This window comes from Erythrolamprus reginae, chromosome 1, assembly GCF_031021105.1.
Source record: "Erythrolamprus reginae isolate rEryReg1 chromosome 1, rEryReg1.hap1, whole genome shotgun sequence".
In the NCBI taxonomy this organism is placed as follows: domain Eukaryota; kingdom Metazoa; phylum Chordata; class Lepidosauria; order Squamata; family Dipsadidae; genus Erythrolamprus; species Erythrolamprus reginae.
In genome coordinates this window covers 55,449,367-55,464,720 of record NC_091950.1, presented here as the reverse complement: position 1 = coordinate 55,464,720, position 15,354 = coordinate 55,449,367, and the positions used below count along the sequence as shown (strand labels likewise).

Genomic DNA, 15,354 nt, shown 5'->3' with positions numbered 1-15,354 from the left:
TGGGAAAATAGGAAGCAGCAACAACTTATTCAAACCACTGGACCATTTAGTGCAGGGGTGTCAAACTCAATTTCATTGAGGGATGCATCAGGTTTGTGTTTGACCTTGGGAGGCCCATGGGGCCAGCTTGACCTTACTCATGTCAGGAGCGCCTATGGTGGCCTGAGCGCTCTGCCAGTTGGAAAGGGCTGCAATGGCCTCCTGCAACCCTCTGCCAGTGAAAATGGAGCTTGGGAGGGCGTCTCAGGAAGCTTGCTCCTGAGCCCCATTTTTGCTGGTAGAAGCACCATGGGTGGTCCTTTGCTATTTCCAGTGTAGCCCCGTAAGCCAGATCTAAACATCCTGCTGGCCGGATCCAGCCCCTGGGCCTTGAGTTTGACATCCCTGATTTAGTGCAATCTTTTCTGTAGCAAATTTCCCGAGATTCAAACTAACCCAAATGTCAGTGCTATAGATAGCAGCTGGAATCCTTTGCATGTAAAATGTTATGGCTCTCCCATAAATGTTATGGCCCTCCCATAACAACATAATTGATTAGCAGAAATCAATTACAACTAATTGGACAGTAGGTTTTTTAAAAAAATATACTGTTTCTGATACAGGCACATGTAAAATCTACAGAGGGCAAGTGGCATCTTAAGAGGCATCCCTCATTCCTTTCCCAGAATATACTGTAAGTTAAGGTCTTCTCCAGTTTAGATGTGCATCTCTGTATACAGTGCTTCAAATACATCTGTATTTTGTCAGATGAATATCCAATTAGCAATAGCCATGGTGATCAATAGGAAGGGTTGAATAGAAAGTCCACATCTGGATTGTGCATATTATATACATTCAATAAGAAATTAACTGGTAATGCAATTAATCAATTACTTTTTTCAATCAGGAAGGAGAATGACACGTGGCTGTTGCTATTTTTGGGTAGCAAGTCATTTTTTCATACTTTTCATACCTTTTCATAATTTTTTTATTTTTGTGCTTAACACCGACTATTTTTCAACAAAGACATACTGAAATAAAGAGTAGGATTTGTTGAAAACACTGATGTCGGGACATTTTTGACATATATATATATACCGGTATATAAAAATCATATATACAATATAAATATAGTCATATATTTTAAAAACGTATTTTAGCTCTAAATATGAATACTTCATTTTTCCAGCCTGAGCATACATTGGATAATGGCGGTCATTTAACCAAGTTTCCAGTTTTAAATGAACTCCTTAGCAGTTGCCATGATTCTTGAAGGATTTAACACAAGATAAAGATCTGTTTTGGTGGGGGAAACTGTTGGGAAAAATGCAATCTGTCAACTTAGCTGCACTGCAGGCAAGAAGAAGTTAAATTGGTGGTGGGCGATCATGTCTCAGCATTAAGCTGAAGGAGTGTGCAAAGTTGTTGGTGAGCTTGCAACTGTGTGTCTCCTCTGCTAGTGGGAGCAGAAAGGCAAGGAGTAGCAGGAGCAACAGCAGCAGCTGGAGGGGTAAAGCAGCACAGCACACACGATGTAGATAGGAACATGCACTTACTGGTCGACCCTGAAAAACAGAAGCCATAGGTATTAATGGAGTCCATGATACTCATACGTTAGCGATATATAATAACTCCTGCCTTCAACTGGGCTACTCTAAGTAATTTAAGTTAGGGTCCTCTTGAAGATGACTCAGCATCTGCTGCTGTGCAGAATGGAGCAATCAGAATGCTGGAGGACTAAGCCCATTTCTGCAAAATAGCACAAATTCTGAGATAGCTCCAAGGAAACATCTGAGTCCAATTCAAAGTGCTAGTTATCACCTTTAAAACTCACTGTGGTGTACTTCTGGGCTATATCAGGCACAGCCCTACCAGAATCGAATCTGTCACTCTGGTCTGGACATCAAGAGGAGGCCTGCAAACAATTCTTTACCCATGAGAAGTGTATGAGGGGTAGGGGAAAGTGACCAACCTTCTCCACCATATGTACACTCCCTAGAACATGCTTTCTCAAGAGGTATGTTTGACCCCTCCCTTCTCACATTCCACAAGACTGTTAAAACCATACAATTCCATTGGGTGTTTCTATTTGGCTGTTACTATTCTATTTCGATTTATTTGCTGCCCAGAGTCTTAACTGATTGGGGTGGCCTTATAAATACTGTAAATAACAAAATTAACAAATACAGTGATACCTCATCTTACAAACGCCTCATCATACAAACTTTTCGAGATACAAACCCGGGGTTTAAGATTTTTTTGCCTCTTCTTACAAACTATTTTCACCTTACAAACCCACCGCCGCCGCTGGGATGCCCCGCCTCCAGACTCCCGTTGCCAGCGAAGCACCCATTTTTGCGCTGCTGGGATTGCACTGAGGCTCCCCTCCATGGGAAACCCCACCTCCGGACTTCTGTTGCCAGCAAAGCACTTGTTTTTGCGATGCTGGGATTCCCCTGCTGGGATTCCCCTGCAGAATCGCAAAAACACAGAAGTCCGGAGGTGGGGTTTCCTATGGAGGGGAACCTCAGGGGAATCCCAGCAGCGCAAAAATGGGCGCTTCGGCTGGCAAAAGGGGTGAATTTTGGGCTTGCACGCATTAATCGCTTTTCCATTGATTCCTATGGGAAACATTGTTTTGTCTTACAAACCTTTCACCTTAAGAACCTCGTCCCAGAACCAATTAAGTTTGTATGACAAGGTATCACTGTACTGTTCTTCTCTGACCCAATATGATTAACGGCTCTCTCTTCAGTAGATGCCATTTTCTTGCACATCAGACGCCTTGTAGGTTTATAGGGCATTTGATTTTTAACCAACTTTCAACAATTGCTGAATAATGCAATCCATTTAAAAAAATTATATTGGATAATACCTTCTGTGTGAATACTGTAAGCAAAGCTTCCGTAGTGGCCTACTCCACAGCCGTAAGAAACCAAGTAATGAACATAAAAGGCAAATATTTCTGGGGTGCTTAAAACCTCTTTCCAGCAGTTATAGACCTGGATCAACTCGGTATTAGCTTGCCAACCCTTCAGTCTCTAAGAAAACATTCTGTATTATGAAATAACTTTTCCAGACAATTTTTCTGCCTTGGGGAAAAACACTGGATTTTTTTTAAAAAATATTCATTTTGTGATTGCCAAATGCTGGCTACAGTTTTTCCCAAAGGTTTTCATGCCAAGCAGGAACTTAATTATGTTAAAGTGCAAGTTTCACACTCTTTCCTCCTGGCAGAAAAGTTTCTTACTTGTGTGTATTCCCTGCATTTGAGGCATCTACCATGTCGGCTTATTTAGCATCGGAAGCACTTCATTGTCTTGCTCACCTTAATCACTGGAGGGCAGCAGAAAGTTTCCCCATTATCTTTTTAAATTACTACTATTATTCTTGTACAATCTCATATTTTTCAGGCTGCCAGGGAATGAAAAAAGGAAGTGGAACAGATTGTGAAATTTGAACTCAATTCAGTAGCCTTGGTTATTTCTGCTGCTTAGCAATGGCTCATTATAATAAAGATATGTGAAAAGAAATTTGGACCGAAATAAAATTACGTCCTGTGCCACAAAACATGGCCAGGACCTGATTTTGCTTAATGACAGCAAAGATGCAAAATATAAATAATCACAATGTCATGAAGCAACATTTTCTACACATTGAATGCAATGGCATCATAAAAGGTGGCCTTTTGGGCTACATTTGCTGTTTTTTATTATTTATTTATTTATTTGTTTGTTTGTTTGTCTTGTCAATTACGTATTGGAGGTATACAAAGATATAACAATATTTATATACATGATACTAGTAAAAGAGAAATATTAGGACAGGGGATGGAAGGCACTCAGGTGCACTTATGCACGCCCCTTACTGACCTCTTAGGAATCAGGAGAGGTCAACAGTGGATAGTTTAAGGGTAAAGTTTTGCAGGTTAGGTTATGATGCTACAGTCAGGTACTGAGTTCCATGCATCAAAAATTTACCTTATAGTCCCTGGCTTTCTAGCCTGGGGCCTTAATCACTTGACTCAACTGGCTCTAAGGAGCTAATCTCTGAAGAGCTAAGAGTGACCCTGATCTGACCTACCTCTCACTTGGATGCTTTACCAACCCCTTTCCTCAAGGTGAAATTCTGCAGCTTGCTTGTCACAAAATAGTAGCAAAGGGACAGCAGGGGAAACCGTGGCTATATTTGCACAATCATATCTTAAATTGAATGAGGTTGTATGAATCATTTGGCTAGTCATGTAGGGGTCCCCAAACTTGGCAACTTTAAGACTTGTGGACTTCAACTCCCAGAATGGCTGGCTGGAGAATTCTGGAAGTTGAAGTCCACAAGTCTTAAAGTTGCCAAGTTTGAAGATCCCTGGGCTAGTGCATGCAGCCCTTTTGAAAAAAAGCCACCTGAGAAGGTTTCCGTTAATTATAATTTCTCATTTTGCTTGAAAACCTTACTGAACTGTTTTGGAATAAACCAGGCTTTTCTACTTGTAGAACTCAAAGCACGTTGCACTAATTCTATAAATGGATATGTTTCAGGAGTTGGGCTACCAATCTCTAGGGCCCTACTATAAATAACATTTTCCAGATTCACTGCTTCTATGGGATGGCCATGCTCTATGACAAGGAATATTTCCAAAATATATACTGTAGCAGCTTCTCATGACCTAGGGCCCTTCCTACGTTTTGAGAGCACATTTACATGGCTTTGGGGATTCTAGAAGCTGTGGTCCCAAACATCTGACAGGGATTAGGATGAAGAATGTTTGATTCATAAGATATTGAAGAAATAGAAATCAAAATATCCATCCATTTCAAGTTGGCAATTTTGATTGGACAGTTCAGGGAAAAGGTTGGAACAAGGGGAGAGGGAAAATTTCAAGTTCAAAAGAGTTATAATGCCTTATCTCAGGTAAAGCTCTCAGCAGAGAAATGGAATATTCTCATGTTTTAAAGGTTATGCTATTTTGCGTCCATTGCCCTTCCTGTGTTTCCTTTATTCTTGATGAAATTTCAGAATGAGCGAGTCTTAGCTTCAAACAGAGCCTGGGAATCATCAATAAGCATGCAAAGCATCTGAATCAAAGTTGTCTTAATCTTGAAGCATAAGAGGAGATGCTCATAGAATGACCTATCTTGAACATTGAATTATTGATGTTAGTTTAGTTTAGTTTATTTAGATTTGTATGCCGCCCCTCTCCGAGGACTGTGCTGCTAATAATCTTTTGTATTTTCTTTGAAATACCAATCCTGAATCTCACTGAGGTTTTAAAAAAGTAATGACCTTTATGTCCTAGACCAGTGATGGCAAACTATGGCACCAGTGCCACAGGTGGCACACATAGCTATATCTGAGGGCATGCAAGTGTGTGTGCTGACCAGCTGATTATCAGCATTTTTTCACTGTCCCCAGGATTCAGGAAAGCCTCCTGAAGCCTGGGGATGGTGAAAAATGGCCCAACGGCTCAACTGGAAGTTCCATTTCCAAACTTCCGGTTGGCCTGGTTGGCCATTTTTCAATCTCCCCAGGCTTCAGGAGGCTTTCCTGGGGAAAGTGAAAAACAGCCCAATGGAGTCAAATCAGACCTAAATAATGGACATAGTATTCAATTTATATCCCTCCCTTTTTTCCAAACGAGGTGGGAAAAATCTACAAAAGAAAAATCTATGCCTACAATCTTTTTTCATGATCAACCTAGCCAGAATTAAATGTAGTATGAGTCTAATCTGTGACTGATTTTTAAATACAGTTTGTAAAGCCCTGATTGATTTTCAGTCTTATTCCAAAACATGCCCATTATGAAATCTATATATCTCCGTACATCTGCCTATTTGCACAGAAAGGTGGGATATAAACTGAAATGTTCTTTCTACTTGCATCTTACCCTCAGGATGTAATTTTCTAATCCATCTCTGCTGCTCTGAAGTTAGACCCACAGAGTAAAAAAAAAGTCTTTACAAATTTAGCATTCCTGCAATACTTGGCCTCCCACCCTCTCCCTTAGTTTTTGCCAGATCATCAGCAGAACCTGTTATCTTGTGTTAATAACTCCACCAGTTACCATGGAAATGCCCAGGCTGTCACAACTTCAGCATTGTGATGCCTCTGCAGGATCTAGGAGTAGGAAGCACACATGCTTATTGCAAATTGAGACTCGGTCAAAATGTTACTTTCATCGTTTAGCGATGTAAGCGGAGAACTGCACTATTTTTTTTTGAAGGCCAGTGAAGAAAGAAGTTTAAATGCAAAAGGGGGAATGACCAGAGGAAGGATAGATGTGATACAGGTAGTCCTTAACTTACGACTGCCCACTTAGCAACTGTTCAAAATTGTGATGGCACTGAACAAAGGAATTTACAATCAGCCATCATCTTCTGGCTATTCCAGCAATGTATTCTAAAAATCACAGATTAAACACTTCCAGGGGATAATGGCTGGAGAAGACTGGTCTTCATTAACCTTCCTTAATTCTTCTCTAGATACATCAGAACACAATTCTTGTGGTTAAAGAACATATTTTAAACTGGCATGAAGCTCACTGAAATGTTAAGAAAAGGAGCCTCTCAGCTTGTTGCTCTCAGAGGGTTACCAAGTATGCAGTGAGATTAGGGGTGGTTCACATTGCGATGTTTCACACGGGCGCATTCCCTCATGCGATTTCACTTCAGCTTATGCTCAGAAGATGGATTCAACCCGGAACACAGCTGATCAACTGTGCTTCGGGTGAAGAAATAAAGGTGGGTATTAACTCAGGGGCGGCAGGGAGGGCTTTTTTCACCGCAAAAAATGAGGAGAAGCCATCCTGGGGGGGAATTACCCTCCTCAGAATGGGTTCACAATTTGGGTGTCCTCCTAGACTCACAGATAAGATTAGACCAACATCTGACAGCTGTGGCTAGGGGGACCTTTCCACAAGTTCGCCTAGTGCACCAATTGCAACTGTACTTGAATCAAGAGGATATTGTCACGGTCATTCATGACCTTATCACTTCACAGTTAGATTATTGCAACACGCTCTACATTGGGCTACCCCTGAAGAGTGTTCGGAGACTACAGCTGGTCCAGAATGCAGCCGCGTGAGCTGTTGTGTTTGCACCTAGGTACACCCATGTTACACCAATTCTCCGCAGACTGCACTGGCTCCCGATTGGTCTACGGGCACAATTCAAGATGTTGGTCATTACTTTTAAAGCCCTACATGGCTTAGGGCCAGACTATCATCAAGACCGCCTTCTACCACATAGCTCCCAGCAACCTATAACGGCCTACAGGTCTTCTCTTTGGGTCCTGTCACATAAACAGTGTCAGCTGGCGGGTCCATGGAGGAGGGCCTTCTCTTTGGCTGCTCTGACTTTCTGAAACCAGCTACCTCCTTAGATCAAGACTACCCTCACCCTACTGGCCTTCCAGAAAGCTGTAAAGACCTGGCTTTTCCGGCAGGCCTGAGGCTGCTGATCTGATGGTGTACCATTGGGATTTGGCCATAAATGACAAGCATGGTTTTAAATTCTTGGTTTTAAATTGTTTTGTTAGAAGCTGTACTATTACACTGTATGTTTTATTTTTTTGGTTGTGAGCCACCCAGAGTCCCCACGGACTTGGGCAGCATACAAATTGAATAAATGAATGAATGAATGAATGAATGAATAAATAAATAAATAATCCAAACACATAAAAATTCACCAAAAATTCAGGAAACAAAGATGGCAGTGCTCACAAACCAGCACTGACAGAACCGGATTCGTGATGCCAAAGTTATGTCATGAGAGGGTCACTAACGGTTTGGGCGACCTGGTCTGAACTGGGAGGAACCCACCCCGAGTTAAATATAATACAATAAGACATAGCAAAGTGGTGTAATAGTGACCTATGCTGACTGATTCCCCTACAAAATTAATACAAAAGATAGTCAAGCAATGCTAAACTACAGTTGTGGTTCTACAGATACCCTCTGCTAAGCTTTGGTTACTAAACTACAATTTGCTATATTGCAATTCCTGCAATCCCAGTCAACATGGTCAATGATACAGGTGCACATAATGTTATTCAGACATATTTGAGGGGTCACAGATTTCCTATCCTTGCTTAATTTCTTATTTTCAAGAAGAGAGAGAGAAATCTGCAGCTAAGTGACAAGAGTCTCTGTTATCAATGCTGCAGGTGCTGGCAATTGTTCTCAATGTATGACAATGTCTACTATATTTCTTGCTATTCTGCATATAACTTCTCAGGTTTTTTTTTAATATGGATGCCTGAATGCAATGCTAGATAAAAGGGCTGTACAAATATTTTTCCTGGGCAGCTGGACTAATTTCAATAATAACACAACATTTAAATAAGATTAAATTGCATATCCTGTGTAACTATTTAGTATCCTGTAACATCTCAGAAAAAGCCAGTCAAGCAATGTGAATTTAATAAATCTTAATTATTTGAATAGCAAAGAACTTTAATAAAATTGTGCATTGTGCAAAGAAAAGCAAATCAAATTTCTGAACCCCAATAATCCCCAATCTTTCATTTTTATTGATTCTAAGTACACTTAAGCAATATTTTCCACAACAGGGAAGTAAACATTTATTTCCATTATTTTTATAATACTCTGAGGTTTGCAAGGAGCCAAATAACTATTTCTCATTGTCAAATTATGGAAAAGCCACAGGACCCAAGATCTTCAATTTCTCATTTTAATCATCTTATCTCTTGTTTATAATAAAATTGCATTATTGTATATTTTTAATCTGAACCACATATCCTGATTTTGATTGCTTAATTTCACAAACCATTGATTTAGAAACTATCCAACTGTATTTTACATGGGTGGATAGTACAAAGCTTTTTTAGGATTTCAGTCATACACACAATTTGGAATTACTTCTAACTAAACATGCATAGGACTGCATTGCCTGTGGCCGCCTCTATTTTTAATAAAAATAGTTATTATAGGCAGATACAACTATTGCTTCTCAGTCGGAACCACACAGCCAAATAAAATGTATATATCTTTACAATAAATATTGAAATATGGTTTTGGTGTGTTTCTTGAACTTTTGTTTTGGTACCCTTTTCATAAGATTTTTTTGGTGTCAATATCTGACAATTATAATTCAAGTTTTTGTCCACCTTAGGAATGTAAGGCCTGACATTATCTGTGGCTTGTTTAAAATGTTGAAATAAATAACTCCCTTATGAGTCTCCATACATTGATTAAGAATGAAATCTGATGCCTCTTTACCTAGGAATAAGCCCTGCAGAATTCCAGGGTTTACTTCTGAAAATGAGCAATAATACATACAAAACTGCAGATTTTGCAACCCTTGTTCTCCATTTCTCAGAGGTCATATCATTTTTAGATCACTTTCAATCCCAGAAAGATCCTTCACCCACAAACAAATTAACAAATTACAGGGGTACCTCCACTTAAGAACTTTTCTAGACAAGAACCGGGTGTTTTTTTGCCTCTTCTCAAGAACCATTTTCTACTTAAGAACACGAGCCCGGAAAAACTTCCCAGGAAATTTGAGAGTGGCATGAAGGCCCAGCCAGTTTCCTGTCATTCCTCCTTTAATCCCGACCATCTTGGGCTTTTCTGGGCTGCCAGAGGGGCCTTTGAGTGGCACTTAAGGAGGCTTTGGCAGTCCAGAGTGAATGGAGCGTTTTCCTTTTTCTGGGTGCTTGGAGAGGAAATAAACCACTTCGTTGTGGTGACTCCCTTGCGCTGCCTCCCATACACTTGGCATGAGGTTGCCTCCTGGAGCATCTGGGCGCAGAAAGGCAAAAGGGGGCACTTCACCCTGGCTGGATCAACTCGGTTTCAACCAAACTGAGGAGTCACCACAATGAAGGAAAGGCGCAGGCTACAAAGTAAATGAGATGAGAGGGGAGCCCTTCAGCATGGGAAGGAAGAGGAAGCAGGTAGCAGCAGCAGCAGCAGCCTTTCAGTCAAAGGAGTGGGAGGTTCCCCCCTCTCGCCTTCCTGGGTTTCTCTCTCTGGCACAGTGTATGGGAGGCAGCCTCATGCAGGGTGTATGGGAGGTGTGCGCTCCTCCTCGGTGCCTCAGAGTCCCTCTTTTTTTTTAAAAAAAGCATTGATTTTGGATTTTTTTTATTCCCCTCACCTCACTTTCTTCCTTTGGCAGCGACTCTCCTCCTCCTCCTCTTCTTCCTCCTCCTCCTCCCACCCAAATTCTGAGCTTTTAGTTCTTTCCTAATGGGTTTGCTTGCATTATTATTTGTGGCCAAGAGGATAAAACAACGTGTATCATAGAGTTTAATGTGTGGTTAAAGCAGTGGTGTAAAGCTGAAGGTTTTGGCTATGTAAGTCATGATGTCAGTAGGTGGTCTAATAGGGAGTTGTTTAAGAGGGATGGTTTGCATCCATCATACAGAGGTACCCAGGTACTCGGTGAGGAATTCAGAACTTTTTTGGACAGGCATTTAAACTAGGTAAAGGGGACAGAGATGTAACTGATGTGGGTGATTTCTGTCCCCGACCAATGAGGATAAAGCAGTTTTTGGAAGCTTATGAAAAGGGAGCTGCAAATAAAATAGATGTAGTTGTTGATGATAAGGGGCAAACTAATAATGAAAATAATGTTCTTCGTGTAATGTGCACGAATGCTCGAAGCTTGAGCAACAAGCTCTGTGAATTAATGGCCATAATATCTAGAGATAATTTGGACCTGGTTGCCATAACTGAGACATGGTTTAAGGATTCTAATGAATGGGAAATATCCATACCAGGATATACACTGTATAGGAAGGATAGAATAGAGAGAAGGGGAGGTGGAGTAGCCATTTATGTTAAAGAAACTCTAAAAACAACACTAATTCAAAATACATGTCAAGATCTAGAGACCCTCTGGATTTGCATGCAAAATAAAGACGGTTCTGTCATTAGAATTGGGGTGATCTATAGGCCTCCAGGGCAATCTGAGGAATATGACAACAAGATGGTGGATGAAATTACCCAAATGGCAGTAAAGGGAGATATTGTGGTTATGGGTGATTTCAACATGCCTGATGTTGACTGGAATATCCCCAGTGCCCTTACATGCAAAAGTAAGAATATAGTAGAGGCCTTTACAGGAGCAGCTCTGGCACAGCTGGTTAAGACACCAACTAGAGGGGAGAATATTCTAGATTTAGTTTTTACGAATGGGAATTGGGTTTCAGATGTCAAGGTGGGAGAAAATTTAGGTTGCAGTGACCATCTATGTTTGTGGTTTGATGTAAAAACTCATTGTGAGCAATCCTATAATGCAACCAAAGTATTGGATTTCAGAAAAACAAATTTTAATGCAATGGGGGAATATTTAGATAATGAATTAAAGGGGAGGGATAAAATGGCAGGAGCGAGCACCCAGTGGACTGTATTTAAAAAGGCCATCTTAAAAGCCACTGGACTGTATGTAAGACAAATAACTAAAGGTAAAAGGAAGAAGAAACCGCTATGGTTTAGCAATGATGTAAGGACTATAGTCAATGAAAAAAAGGCTGCCTATAGGAGGTATAAAGAGTCTGGAAGTATAGCTGATAGGGAGGTGTATAAAATGAGACAGAAGGAGGCGAAACAGATAATATATGCTGCTAAAGCCTCAAAAGAGGAAGAAATTGCCAAATCTCTAAAGAAGGGGGATAAAACCTTCTTCAGATATATTAGTGATAAGAAGAAGAAAAACTGCGGCATCACGAAGCTTAGTACCGGGAAAAATACATGCATTAATGGGAATAAGGAGATCGCTGACCATTTCAATAGCTACTTCTGTTCAGTTTTCTCAAAAGACACCTTACAAAATAATAGTATAGAGGGATATAGCATTGCCTCCAACTGTACGGATTCAGCTCCAGTGATCTTAGAAGCCGATGTCTTAGAAGAACTTGAACGATTAAAGATAAATAAGGCAATGGGTCCAGATGGCATCCACCCCAGAGTTCTTAAAGAACTCAGATCTGTCATTGCTACCCCCCTGACTGATTTGTTTAACCAATCCTTGTTAACAGGAGATGTTCCTGAGGATTGGAGAATGGCAAGTGTTGTGCCTATCCACAAGAAGGGCAGTAGAGAAGAAGCTGGTAACTACAGGCCAGTTAGCTTGACATCAGTTGTCGTTAAAATGATGGAGACTCTACTGAAAAAGAGGATAAATCAGCACCTAAAAAACAATAAATTATTGGACCCAAATCAGCATGGCTTTACTGAAGGCAAATCATGTCAGACTAATCTCATTGATTTCTTTGACTATGTCACAAAGGTGTTGGATGAAGGTGGTGCCGTGGATATTGCCTACCTGGACTTCAGCAAAGCCTTTGATACGGTTCCACATAAAGAGCTGGTAGATAAATTAGTGAAGATTGGACTTAATCCCTGGATAGTTCAATGGATTTGCAGCTGGCTGAAGCATAGACACCAGAGGGTTGTTGTGAATGGCGAGTATTCTGAGCAGAGTCAGGTTGCAAGCGGTGTGCCACAGGGGTCTGTTCTGGGTCCTATTCTTTTTAATGTGTTTGTGAGTGACATAGGGGAAGGTCTGGTAGGGAAGGTTTGCCTATTTGCCGATGACTCTAAAGTGTGCAATAGGGTTGATATTCCTGGAGGCGTCGGCAATATGGTAAATGATTTAGCTTTACTAGATAAATGGTCAAAGCAATGGAAACTGCAGTTTAATGTTTCCAAATGTAAAATAATGCACTTGGGGAAAAGGAATCCTCAATCTGACTATTGTATTGGCAGTTCTGTGTTAGCAAATACTTCAAAAGAAAAGGATTTAGGCGTAGTGATTTCTGACAGTCTCAAAACGGGTGAACAGTGCAGTCAGGCAGTAGGGAAAGCAAGTAGGATGCTTGGCTGCATAGCTAGAGGTATAACAAGCAGGAAGAGGGAGATTATGATCCCGCTATATAGAATGCTGGTGAGACCACATTTGGAATACTGTGTTCAGTTCTGGAGACCTCACCTACAAAAAGATATTGACAAAATTGAACGGGTCCAAAGACGGGCTACAAGAATGGTGGAAGGTCTTAAGTATAAAACGTATCAGGAAAGACTTAATGAACTCAATCTGTATAGTCTGGAGGACAGAAGGAAAAGGGGGGACATGATCGAAACATTTAAATATATTAAAGGGTTAAATAAGGTCCAGGAGGGAAGTGTTTTTAATAGGAAAGTGAACACAAGAACAAGGGGACACAATCTGAGGTTAGTTGGGGGAAAGATCAAAAGCAACATGAGAAAATATTATTTTACTGAAAGAGTAGTAGATCCTTGGAACAAACTTCCAGCAGACGTGGTAGATAAATCCACAGTAACTGAATTTAAACATGCCTGGGATAAACATATATCCATCCTAAGATAAAATACAGAAAATAGTATAAGGGCAGACTAGATGGACCATGGGGTCTTTTTCTGCCGTCAGACTTCTATGTTTCTATGTTTCTATTTGCTTTTACATTGATTCCTATGGGAAAATTGCTTCTCCTTACAAATTTTTCTACTTAAGAACCTGGTCACAGAACAAATTAAGTTCTTAAGTAAAGGTATCACTGTAATGAAAACAACATTAAGATTAAATAATTCACCTTAATATGAGTAAAATTAGACTATATATATTTCCTGGTTCCTTTGTTATACAGTACATTGAGTTATGCAGTAGATACTCAATGATATCTCAGTAGATGGCAAGTCGATATGTAAAAGGTTATTTGAAGGCAAGGCATCTAAAACCCCTTGACTTACATGTATCTATTTTATGATTCTAGACACAAATGTGAAAGAAATTATCCTAGACTTCAGCTTCCCCATTGGGAATGTTGCCAGCAATCCTGCAAAAGCAATGATTTCTGGGAATGTATACTCTCTAATCATTTTATGTCTTATTAGATTTATTGCATTTCTTTCTTGTGTTTTTTTTTAGAACACTTAGAAATTCATATTCCACACATGGGTTTGCTTCCTTGTATTTTCCCTGCATCAAGCAACCCTTTGGATTGTTTGACTCAAGAGGGAATCCAAAATCACCTTGTAGGCTTCAATGGCTAAAGGTGTATTAGAATCTTGGGCTCCTTTTCCACACATTAGAAAAGCCATCGGAAAGTAATTGGGGGTAGACGAAAACAGCTTTCTTTTCAACATTGTAAAGGATATCTTGTATTTTTTTATATCCTGGAATAAAGAAGGCTGTTAACCACTCTCATAACTGCTGTGGTTGGTCCCAAAAATTATTTGAAGCTAAGAAGAAGTTTCCTGAAAAAGGCTTTGAAATTATATCATCTAGAATTACCGTATTTTTCGCTCTATAAGACGCACCTGCTGATAAGACGCACCTAGATTTTAGAGGAGGAAAATAGAAAAAAAATATTTTGAGCCAAAAAGTGGGCTAAAATATTTATTAAAATAACAGAATAACTTAACATGAACAAAAGGCATCTATGCAGCGCAACTTCGGCGGCGGGCGGCTGGTAACAATGCTCCAAAGCACGGATCTCTTCTGGGCTTGGCTGCTTCTGGGCACCGCAGGTAGGGCTCGAACTTTAGGATTTGGATGCATGTGTATTGGTGGGGGGGAGTTGGCAAAGGGGGAGACACCGGGACTCTCCGACGCGCCCCGCGGTCAGCTTGGGAGAGGATGTTGGCTTTGGTACCCGTGCGCTTTGACGGACGCCTCACCTGGGAGACCCTCCCGCAAGGCGCTGCCTCTTTTGGGGCGGAGGGAGGGAAGGGGGGGAGAGAGAGACCCCCCTCGGCTTGCCTCGTCCTTGTCGTCGTCCCCTCACCTTGCCCTCCCCGGCTTCGTGCCTGTCTGCGAGGCTGGGTAAACAGGGCGCAAACGGGGCTTTGGAGAGGAGAATCTGGGACTGTATCCCTTCCTCTTCCTCCTCCTCCTCGCCTGGCCATGGGGCGAAAGCCGCCCGGGCATCTTGCGCGCAAACAATGAGCTTGGCACCGCGGGTGGGTCGTCGGGAGGCTGAGATCGCCGATAAACGGGGCTGCGGAATCGCGCGCCTTTGCCAAGGCGAACCCCACCGAAAGTGGGCACGTTCGCCGCCGGGAGGGAAGGGGGAAATAAAAACGGAGGGCCCGTGGGACGGGAGCTTGGTGGGGGGTGAAAACCCCGGCGCACCCACCAATCCATCGCGCACGTGGGGAGGGGAGACCGCACCGTTTGACAGCCGAGGGCAGGATGGGGAGGGGGCTGCAAAGGGCGCGCAGCGGGAGACCCGGCCCGGGTGCCTTTTGGGGGCTCTCTGTCTGTGTGTCTCTCTCTCCGTGTGTGTAAATGAGCCGCGCGTTCGCGGGGGGGGGCAGGTGCAGATGCGCGGCCGGGGATTGGCCCCCTCCACGCGCGCGAGACTGAGTCTGACTCGCGTGCCAACTGCAGA

General features: G+C 41.7%; 1 protein-coding gene across 6 annotated transcripts in view; it reads right to left on the bottom strand.

The window, feature by feature from the left end:
• Positions 1-1,106: 1,106 nt before the first annotated feature.
• SYNE3 (spectrin repeat containing nuclear envelope family member 3) overlaps positions 1,107-15,354 on the bottom strand; it is a 78,336-nt gene continuing 64,088 nt past the window's right edge. For all 6 annotated transcript variants that reach the window (XM_070752823.1, XM_070752775.1, XM_070752814.1 and 3 more), the window contains exon 18: positions 1,107-1,544. In XM_070752823.1, coding sequence (XP_070608924.1) covers positions 1,347-1,544 — 198 coding nt within the window. In that variant the 3' untranslated portion in view covers positions 1,107-1,346. The remainder of the gene's footprint in view (positions 1,545-15,354) is intronic.